At 40.2% G+C, this 11,141-nt stretch overlaps 1 protein-coding gene across 3 annotated transcripts; it reads right to left on the bottom strand.

The window, feature by feature from the left end:
- Positions 1-391: 391 nt before the first annotated feature.
- tspy (testis specific protein Y-linked) lies at positions 392-10,484 on the bottom strand. 3 transcript variants are annotated; one of them, XM_006794158.3, is made up of 8 exons: positions 9,036-10,484; positions 8,853-8,930; positions 8,659-8,770; positions 6,601-6,755; positions 3,846-3,922; positions 3,499-3,683; positions 3,255-3,302; positions 392-1,967 (listed from the first exon to the last, which is right to left on the bottom strand). In XM_006794158.3, exons 1-8 carry the CDS (start codon positions 10,002-10,004, stop codon positions 1,921-1,923), a joined length of 1,671 nt encoding a protein of 556 aa, XP_006794221.2. In that variant the 5' UTR covers positions 10,005-10,484; the 3' UTR covers positions 392-1,920. The 3 variants fall into 3 exon arrangements, with proteins under 3 accessions (XP_006794221.2, XP_006794220.2, XP_006794222.2); XM_006794157.3 differs by having other exon boundaries at positions 3,499-3,686; XM_006794159.3 differs by lacking the exon at positions 3,255-3,302 and having other exon boundaries at positions 3,499-3,686; positions 9,036-10,483.
- Positions 10,485-11,141: the final 657 nt, after the last annotated feature.

Genomic DNA, 11,141 nt, shown 5'->3' on the forward strand with positions numbered 1-11,141 from the left:
TGGAGAACTACAAGACATGTTGCGGAGATAATTTAGCCATTTGAATCAGCTGTGTTGGATCAAGGACACATCTAAAACCTGCAAGACATCGGACCTCGAGGCCTGGAGTTGGAGACCCCTGCTTTAGGTGTTGCAGGAAAATACAACAAAATAAAACCGGTACCGGTACCAAAAAAAGATGATTTATTCATAACACACGGAAAAAGATCCAGGGACACAGAGTTAACGATAAAAACAATGAAAAATAACAATAAAAACTCTGAAAACCATCCATGTCACACCCGAGCCTCAACTCTCGCGGCCCGGTACCAAACGACTCACACATCGGTACTGTCCGTGTCCCGGGTGTTGGGGACTGGGGATCTAGCATATGTCAACCACACAGACGAAGTGAAACAACTGTCTATTTTATTAGGTCTGAGCAAAAACTTGACATTTATCTTTAAAACAAAAAAAGAAAAAAAATTACCCAAAACAACAAACAAGTAGGTATCTGTAACTACAGTGTTCTATAAAACACAGCACACAAAATATAACCTTCTGATCATGTTTATGAAAAACCCTCCAGATTATTTGATAAATTTATCCATGGATTAAACATGTTTTGCCTTATCCAAAAGACAACGCAGAAGTATTATTTACAGGTTCCTTGCTAAGAAAAGTAAGCAATACAAATACTAGCTTTGTTACAGTGCACCCCATCTGTTGCTGTGAATTTAACATTTACTAACACTGTGCGCAGAAAATTACTTCGCCCCCCCCCACACAGCCTTGTAAGGAATATAATCACTTCATCTTATATTTCGTGCTCACAGGCATGCCATAATGTGGATTTGTAGAAAAACAAAGTAATAAATACCATCATTTTAAGCAGATAACACAAATCTTAAACACATTACATTAGATTAAACCTTCAATGATTTAGAAAGTAAATTTCAAATTAAGTTAAAATCTAAAAGAAAATCAAATATCAAAACGCTTCTTACTCAAGGAGTGCTTTACAAAAATCCACAAAAACGTCAAACTACGCAATAATTTTAAACACCAGAGATGGTTTACAGACTGCTGATGGAGGCTGGTGTGTAGCAAGACAGGACACGTAGAGCAGGGGAGAAAGAAAAACCCAAAACAAAACACAGGTAGTCTATTAAAACAATAATTGTTCCTACTTACTACAGTAGAGTACACGTTTCTTTATACACAACCGACAATAACCAGAGTGTGTAAATGTCTGAAAAGTCAGCATGGTTCTTTCAACGCGACTACCGCCATGATCATCCCTGAGAACAAATTTTGGTTCAGTACTCAGTGCATCTAAAATGTACTGTAACTACATCAAATTTAAACTGTGACATATTTGCTTTGTCACATGTCGATTCCTAAAAAACCCAGAAAACAAACAAACAAACAAAAGAAAAGCCCAAATGTGACAAGATTGCTAATAAAGCCTCTGAAGGCTTCACTGTTATTTGAAGAATATGCAATGCAAAGTTTTATGCCACCAAATAGGGGCAATCAGAAAACTCACCTACACGCGTACAGGTTGTAGTACAATGCTCTTTAAATCGAAAAACAGTAGAAGAACCAGGAGGCATAATATGCCCAAGAATCTGCTTAGAAAAAAAAAACAACTGCAAAAAGTGTATCAGAGTACATCAGAATACACAGTACCAACTGTATAAAACAGAGGGGAAACGCGCTGCCTTGGCTTTGTTGTTACAGTTAAACCTGATTTAAAATGCTTCTGTGTGTTTATTTTAGTTATAAAAAAACAAAACAAAACTGGATATTCTGTGCATAAAAATGACTAACATCAGGAAGAAGGGTTTAATGTTTGCTGTTAGTCTTCACAAACCAAGCATTCTCTTCATCCTCTGGTCCCTACGGTGACTCCTTCAAGCTCACGTCTTCTTCTTCTTCTTATGCTCCCTCTTCCTCTTCTTCCTCCTGATCGCTGTCGTCGGAGCCTACAGGACAAAAATCAGACATCTATCGTTTCAATGGGTCACTTTTATTATTCCACAAAGCAAACTTTAAAATAAAAAAGGTAAATAAAAATAAAAAATACCATAATTTAAAAGAGTAGGAAAGAGGGAAAAGATTATGAATTAAATCCATGTATTGTTCATTCTTTGATTTATTTGTGTTTGGTTTTAAATATAGATTTGGGGAAAATTAATTTTCTTATTTTGTTTCTTTTCTGTTTTGAAACCTAAATTGAAAGGAAAGAAATAGTGATGTTTTTTTTATTTTTACTTAAAAAAAACAAAACAAACAAAAAAACACAGGTAAGCATGCAGTGAAAAAGATTTAGTTTTGCTGTAGTAATTATGGCTCTAATTAAATCCTATGAGAAATGTATTAATGAGCCTTTTAAAATTGGGAAAGCACTTAAGAAAATCACAGCTGGTATGGCTCAAGAATGTTTTATAACACTGAAATAGACCTTATATTGCCTTATTATCCCATCGCTTGTGGTTTCCAAAAGTAGGATGGGAGACAGAGCCTTCAGCTCTCAGGCCCCTTTCCTGTGGATCCAGCTCCCAGTTTGGGTTTAGGAGACAGACACCCTTCCTGCTTTCTAGATAAGGCTTAAAATGTTGCGGTTTGATAAAACTTACAGTTACGGCTGGATCAGAGGACCCTGAATTTTCCTTTAGTTATTCTCCTATAGGCTCAGGCTGTTGGGGGACTTCCCAAATTCTCCACCCCCCCATGTGTTTATAAACCACTACTCAAGTCAATAATGTGTCCTGTAGTTTCTTGTACCATCTGTTGTTCATCATATCCCTATGCTCCTCTTTTCTATCTTCTCCATCTGTGGATGGCTGCCCTCTCCCTGAGCCTGGTTTTGCTGGAGGCTAAAAGGGAGTTCATCCTCCCCACTGTCACCGCCCTTGCTCACATCATATTACTGTAGAGTCTTGACATCACAATATAAAGTGCCTTGAGATGAAAGTTACAGTGGGAAAAAAAAACTGAGAAAAACTGCGAATTGTGTTGAAATTGCATACCTGTGTCTGCGCTCTTATTTTCATTATAACACTATAACAAAGTAAATACAAATATTTTTCAGTCTTGGTTTAAAAACTCCAATAAAACAAGATGTTTTTGTTTTTCTGATTCAGCTTAAATAAATCAAAGAATGAAGGATATGCAGACTGAAATGCCACCCACAGATTCAACAGCCTCCCACTGATTATTTGTGACACAATGGTGAATTTGTAGCGCTGCTGTTAAGAGTGATGTCTTACCGTCGATCACAATCTCTCCACCATCCTCCTCCTCCCCTGGGCTCTCATCTGAGGAGGAGATATTTCTTGTCTATTCAGTTTAACCCGCATTACTCATACATTTAAATTTCAGCTACAACACAGCCCAGCGAGCTCAACACTAAATGGACGCAGACATCCATTTTCAAAATAAGCTAGAAGTGAGAATGAGCTTCTGTATAATGCGGGATTTGAACTGTTTTATCCGTCCCGTCTTGGCACTGACCTGCACTTTGCCCTCTTTCCTCCTCTTCTTCTTCTTCTTCGCCTTCCTCCTCCTCTTCTTCCTCATCCCTACTGTTGCCTTGTTCAGCTTCACCAGCCTCCTCACCGGGTTCATCATCCGAGTCAGAGATCACAACACACTCGTCTCCGTTGCCGTTGTCAGCCGTTCTAGCCCCCGTGCCACTACTGCTGAATTAAAAAAAATAAACCTTCACATTAACAGTAAACACGCTCTTTGTTTTGATATGCAGCCCACTCAGCTACTGAGAATACTTCTATATTTTATAGCTTACGATGTGTGTTTCTCCCACTGACTGTTAGTTGGTAGGATCTGTGAGTTTGTTTTACCTGCCGTTCTCCCTCGGTTCCCAGAGAGGAGTGAGGTAGTATCTCAGAGGGTCTCTGTACAGGTCGTCCTTAAGAATCTGAAGAACAGCACAAATTTTTATCTCAGTACATTTCAATATGTTGAGATGCACATGTTCAGTTTCACACACCATGTGCATTCCTGCCAGAGGCAAATGTTTGAATAGAAAACACACAATGCACCCCCACAGACACACACAAACACGGTTTCCTGATGGCATTGTTTAAGAATTTTCCTATTATAGGGCTTCCATCAGAAAATGTAACCCTGGCGGCTTTGGTCAGGTGGGCAATTTAATGTCGCGCTCAATTAATATGGAACTATTAATTCAATCTTTTGAGGCAGAGAAAAAAAACGCATTAACTATTAACTGAAGAGGGAGCAGCATTTGGGCCTCAGTGCGTCCCTGCACACACAGCGGGTGATGAGAGAGAGAGAAACAACAACAGGGAGTTCATTTCCCAATTTACAGCTTATACCAGCGAAAGCCCACTGAAGCACATCACTAACAAAGGGCAAAGCCTGAGCCAGCCATAAGTGAACAAATATGGACTTAGAAATGGTAAATCGACTGGTATTTTTACAGTGGTTTCTACTCTTACTGGGCTCTGAAAGCACTTTTTCACAACACGTCACTTGGATTGGATCAGCTGCTACTTGTGCTTGGCATGCAAAACATTTATTAATAATCGTTCATCTCTCAATAGTTAAAAACCCTCAAATCGCCAGTAATGGCAGATCAATATATTGATCGGCTTCTGCTCCATACTTGCAGTGGCTTATACATTTGTAGAACATGTGAAAAAGCCGGTGTTTAAGACCGAGAGGAGATACAAGGCATCCGGCTTCAAAATCTGGCAAATATCCTGGCGCCATCCGCTGTGGCGACCCCATGTGAATAACGGAGCAGCCAAAAGAAGCTTAATCTGTCACACTCACAAGCTGATTGACGCTTCAGATGAAATTTGGGGTTGCTCAAGGACACTTTGACATGGTGGGAATCAAACCACAGAGCTTCAGATTTGTAGATGACCCACTGTGACATAAGCCCCTTTTCCATTAGTACCTACTTGGATCGACGGGTTTTCCGTTACAATCGAGTACCACCCAATGTGCGCAATCGTTGTCATAGCAACGTGGCTGAACTTCCAGTGATTTAATTAGTATGTGACATGAACGCTACAATCAAGGTGGACGTCGAGCGGTCTGAGGCTTTCATCAGACTCGGAGACCACCATGTTGTTTTTGTTGCCATTTCCTTGTTTTCGGGGTTTTAAAAATGTTGGTTTTGATTTTCGCGAACGCGACCCTCTCATAGCTCATTGATTGATGCCACTTACCAGCCAATCGGTGGCATGCAGTCTGTTGAAATTATATTTTGGGATTACCTTGGGTTGCTTGGAACCCCCTAATGGAAAACCCTGAAAACCGTGGCAAGCCGGCCAGAGTAGGTATTAATGGAAAAGGGGCTTTAGTGACCTCATCAACTAAACAGGTTAAACAGTATTTAGCTTTATAACATATGGGTTGGCTCTTTATTTATTTTTAAAATGTCTTTATAGTCTTTTTAAACTGTTAATTTACCATTGAAGCTTTTGTATAAAAATAAATAAATAAATGAACGCACACATTTGACCAGTGGTGGTCAACTTGATAGACACCCTGATTTTTATATCTGTTAAAAACAAACCAAAACAAAAAAGGAAGTGTCCTTATTGGGGCTGCGCAATTATTTAAAATTTATTTTCAACCGCAATTTTGGAAATCAAGATTAAACTGTGTCACATTCACATTTTACCCCTCTCTTTTCTTTACTTGTGCTCCATCCTTAAAGTCCAACTTTACTCTCAACCAGACTGTGGAAGCTTCAGTTCACTTCACATTTATCTAGTTCAAAAATGCAATTAACTGAAAGAGGAATTTCTTCTATTTTTAAAGGGTAATAAAGTCGCCATTTTTCCAGTCTGACTGTAATCATGTTAACTAAATGTGACATAATTGCTTCAAGCATTTGAACTCTGACCCTTTCAGCACACAGTTGGTACACCATGCTTGCAAATAATGATTGTCTAGCAAAATCTAATAATAGGTTAACAAAATACCTCTGAAACTGTTGCAGCCTAGTGGGTCTGAAAGCTTTCGAATACAGCAACATACATTTAAAATCAGGAGATCCTGTTAATCAAAGCTTCAAATCGAAAATGTTTTACCAAGTGAAAACAGAAACTGGAGCTCCTACAACACTGTTACTAAGTCTCCAGGTCTTGATCCAGGTTGATCAGACACAAACATGTTAAAATCTGCACAGTAAATTCTCTAATTTATTAGTAAAGCTGTTTTTATTTTTCTATTTCGACCTAACCTGCCTAAAATTATTTACCAGGCAGGGTTACTGTTTCTATTATTTTTTGCTGCTTACTGTTGTTATTATTGTATTAAATGTTTGTGGTGGCTGCCGCTTGTCTTTATATTATATTAGGAGTACATTTTTGCTCTTTCCTCTTGTCTTGAGTAGTGAGTGTAATTGTCTGTCCAATTATCGTGTTTATTCTATTATTTGAATCATTTTTAAAAACATCTTGCCAAAGAACTGCACTTGAAAATTAGCCAGCTGACTAACGCTGCCATACTCACAGAAATGTTGATCAATGTGTTGTCCTTATAAACAAATAAATAAAATTATACTTATCGATTTATTTTTGCTACAGTCCAATATGTGGGTGTACTCTTGTGTACCTGTGCTACATCATCTTGTCCTGGGCTGCTGTGGTCACTGAACCAGCTGAAAAACGTCTCATAAACACCACGTGAAGACTTCCTGGGTTCACTGTGGGCTGTCAGGTTGTGTCCACGATGCCATAGAATGGGGTTGGAGAATGACATGGGAGATCCTGAAAACATGAGCAGCCAGGATTAGAACATGAGAATATAAGCTTCCTGCTTGACATCACAAATGATTCTTTCTATTCATGTGCATGAATATAATGACAAAGAGTGAAACAGTTAAAGTAATCTCAGCCAATCCTCCATTTCAAAAGGCAACTGCGCTGTCTGAGTACGGTGTGTGCCCTTCTAAAAGCAAGTTTTGCCACTCACCAGCCGTATTGTAACTGGGCTTTTATTTACATGAGTCCCCTAAATCAGTGGTCCTCCCTTTTTCTTGAGTGCCCCAGAAGCTGAAGTTCACTCTCGCATTCCATATTTTTTTTTAATCAAACAATAAAAAGGAACCCAAACTAAATTTTATTACTTAAAGGTGCAATAACATCAGCAAACCATAAAGATAACAAACACAATACTTTACTTTTTTGGGGGAAAAACGTTAGAACAGGCAGGGAAAAGCCTGTTCTAACGTTTGAGTCTAAGGTTGTTTTTTTTTTAAACACCTGCCGGCTCTTTTTTGCTTCCTTTCACGTGATTCAGTTTATTTTGAAAAGTTTCAACAGGATCTTGAGCTTTATCGTGAAAGGTTTATGTGGAAAATAAACAAGCGGACACGCGATGATTTTACTGTCGTTGTTGCTAACGACAACGCATAAAAACAGTCGCTTGTCTGTTCGTAGTGTGGTTATATTAAATATAAGAGAAAGAGAGAACTTTAAGAAATTAATATAGCCACTACAGTGACCATCAAAACGATGAAAAAATATTGCAGTTAAACAGTTTATTTTGCGACACCACGAAACAAACGATAGTGTAAAATGAAACGATAGACGTTTTTATATCGTCATCTGATATATATCGTTATATCGAACAGCCCTAGGCAGCTGTTAATGAAAATTTCCCATTTAGTTGTCATTTTCCCTTCCAAAATATGACCGAATTGGGGGAAAAAGGCAAAATTGATAACACTACTTTTTAAGATTATCCTTATATGCTAGGGCTGTACTGAACCTTATTTTTCACAATACCAGTGTAAATTTTTAAATGATATATAAATGTCATATCAATATATCATTGACACACCAATGGCATGCATTTACTTTCCCTAGCACACACTACAATGACTCAAGCCCAGACACATCTGAGAGCAAGAACTGCATGTTAGCCTCCATTAACCACTTTGTACCTAATAAGGGAGCTACCTCATCAAGCTCCGACAAAGCACAGTGCTTTCCAAAACATGCAAGAAAACTGATCCCACTAAAGGTGGAAACGACAAACTTGTTCCACCAGTTGACGCAAACACACTGTTCTGCACAAACGGGCTATTAAGGCACATGAGGAGGAGATACTAGGAGCTGGTGATGTGTGCCCTAAAGTAAACAAATGCCTCACGTAAGCACTGCAAGAGCACTTCCTATTTGCACATAATGCAACTAGGGAGTAACCCTTTCCTATCATAAGTTCCTATGTGATAGGAAAATCAAATGGTGGATGGAAATTACTCATGTAGTTGCACGGTGGTAAAAAGAGGGCTTTAAGCAGTCGGTTAAAAAGGTCAACCCAATATACAACATCCCAGGTTGAAAATGTGTTTTAATTAGATTTTATTATGTGACAATACTATGCATATGGTTAAGTAGTAGCTGTCAAACTAAAGTGTGGCAGTTATTTTATGCTTTTTGGAGAAAACATTTGACTTATGTGGGAGGAAAAAAGCCCTTCATTTTGATCACACTAATAAATGCTGCAGCCTGCAAGCAGCAACCACTAAAAAAATGTTTTGTGTTTTTTTTGTGCACTGTCAAAAATCGTATTACTGTATTCTCCAAAAGACTGATATAATTTTGAGGCTACACTATGCTTTACCTAATATCACTTGATTTTATAATCGCATGTTTATTTTTTTACCTCCCATTCCGAGGTGCAGCTCTTTCATGATGATGTTGTTCTGAAAGTAGGGGTTTCGTCTGAAGTGGAAGCGAATTCTGTAGCCCAATTTGTTATTCTTGAAAGACTCAATCTGAGGAAAGAGGTAGGAAAACGTGTTTTCTTCCATTCTACAAATATGCATCAGCTGAGATTGTGAGAATAAAATGTCCTACCTCAAGATCAGTCATGTAACTAAGAGCGTCTTCATCGGTCTCATCAATGTGAGCTGAGAGATGAGGATGGTTCAACAGCTGGCACATCAAAGTTACGAAAAAACAACATGACAAATTCACTTGAAATACTCAAACACAGCATGGCAATCGGTCGAGCGTTACACTTTCATATTTTAAGGATACAGCTGTCACCCAAAACCCAGGGATCGTTTTCGTGATGGAACTTCTCTGATCCAGATGCGGGCGCCGCTGACGACTAATCTTCAACTCCAGCCTCTGGTGAAGCCGGGCACTTTTCTTCTCAAGGGCTTCCAGCCTCATCTGTACTTGTGCCAGGAGAGCAACCGACTGCCTCAACTCTGGAGCCATCTTTACAGACACAATGGCACATTCGCCATCATCATTTTCCTCATTGTCTGATGGGAAAGAGGAGCTCGGTGTGGAGGAAGAGCCAGATACCGATTCATCGCCCTCATCTGCTTCAGGCACATCATCTGTATCCTCTCTGTCAGTACTATGCACAGATGTGGAGCTATCTGCTGCCGCTGCTTGTGTTTTGGAGCCAACTTTTGAGGACTGGTGTCCCCCGCGCTGTTTAAATTTACTCCCTTGTTTCACCTGCTTGGCCTTTTCAGATGAACAAGGAGTCTCTTGACTGTCTTCTCCGTCCCCCCCTGTGAGACTGGCCAGCGCTTCAGCAGCTGCTATGGCAGCTGAGTCGGATTTGTCCAGAGGAGCTGTGGGACGCCGCTCCGTTTCTACTGTTTTCTCTGCTTTGTCTTTTGCATGAGCCGACTCCTGCTCATCCGAGGACTGCGGCTTGTCGGTGCTACTGCTGGTGTGGTGGCTGTCAGCGCTGGAGCTGTTGACAGGCTGTGAACTGGTGCCACCAGTGCTCTCTGAACCCTGATCTGCTTTCACAGCGGCTTGTTCCTCTTTGCCATCTTTCGACTGGCCCTCGCTCCCGGCTGCTTCTTTACTCTCGGCTTCACTGTCTTTGCAACTTTCAGAACTAACCCTCATTTCATCTGGCTGGTCACTAAGTTTTGCGGACTTGCTGGGAATCAGGCTGCCTTCATCCTTATCGGGTGATGGACACCGTTTCCTCGATGCAGAGTCAGCGGACTGCTTGCAGTCCGTCACTTCACTCATGCTAGCTAGCTAACGAGCTAGGTAGCTCGCAAGCTCGTATAAAATAAACTGAAGTGCAAATAACTGCACGACTGCGCTCGTTTCCGAGATAACACTTTTGGGGTTGACGTTGTGATCGTAGCTCAGCCTACATTCTCAATGAAGCAACAACAGGAAGCAGTGCTCGTATTTCTCTGCGGCCTTGCGGAACGCTGAAAATTAGCACGCTGCTGCTAACGCTGGTTAGCTCGGCTTACCCAATTCTTGCGTCCTCGCAGTCACGGCCGTACCGCATGCTCACAAATAAAATCCTAACAAGAAACACTCGTTCCAGATAATCGAGCCCTGCCACGCTATATCGCCGTTAAGCCGCAATCCGCCTTCTTTATAATAGTTTGTTTTTGCATTATCCGTTAGCTTACTATCCGTGCACCGACGTGATAGAAAAACAATCCTGTGATTGGCTGTGGTACGTCGCGCTAAAATGTTTCGACCAATCACATACAAGGGTGTGTTTACACGGTAATCTGTAGCGGGGCCGCCGCGGGTTTACTGCGCAGCAAGCGCAGGGTAGCGAAAATCATTGCGACAATACTGGGAAACATATTTAAGTGTTTACACGACAGCATTATATAAAAAGAGACACTTTACACCACGCTAAACAAATTATGTTAAAATGAAAATATGCACATTAGCCCACAAAAACCCCGCCAGATGTAAGCAAGGACTTGGCTTTGTTTGCATGTGAAATCATCTGCGGTGCCCACAGTGGCTTGTGTGGTGGTTAACTGAGTATTGCAGAACGGATGCAGCTTGGGCCTATTCCAAGAGACGATTTCACACATATAGCCATGCATCTATTCTGCGTAGCTTCTCCCCCTCGTCAAATTGCTGAAGGTTATACAGAAGAATCACAAACCAGAGGTCATCTGATCCAAGATAATCAAATCCAAGCAAGAGTCATCTACAGCCAGGGCAACCCCCCGCAAAAAAAAAAAAAATTGGAATTATAAGATTATCTTGTAGCATTTCATAATGCAGCCCACAACTAACGGTGTGATTACACTAGAATTAAATGAGATTGCTATGTATTTTATCTGAATTACAATGTAATTACAATTACCTAGCAATAATTGGCAGTAGATGTATTAAAATAAG

The sequence above is a fragment of the Neolamprologus brichardi genome, chromosome 20, assembly GCF_056152115.1.
Source record: "Neolamprologus brichardi isolate AB-2024 chromosome 20, ASM5615211v1, whole genome shotgun sequence".
NCBI lineage: Eukaryota > Metazoa > Chordata > Actinopteri > Cichliformes > Cichlidae > Neolamprologus > Neolamprologus brichardi.

What these genes read in the sequence shown, in the direction of transcription:
- tspy (XM_006794157.3), bottom strand. Translation starts at nt 10,004, where the DNA reads ATGAGTGAAGTGACGGACTGCAAGCAGTCCGCTGACTCTGCATCGAGG. An exon ending in GACAAGATGATGTAGCACAG is followed by an intron (nt 3,923 to 6,600) that starts GTACACAAGAGT and finishes GCTGTTCTTCAG; the next exon opens with ATTCTTAAGGACGACCTGTA. An exon ending in GAACCGAGGGAGAACGGCAG is followed by an intron (nt 3,687 to 3,845) that starts GTAAAACAAACT and finishes TTTTTAATTCAG; the next exon opens with CAGTAGTGGCACGGGGGCTA.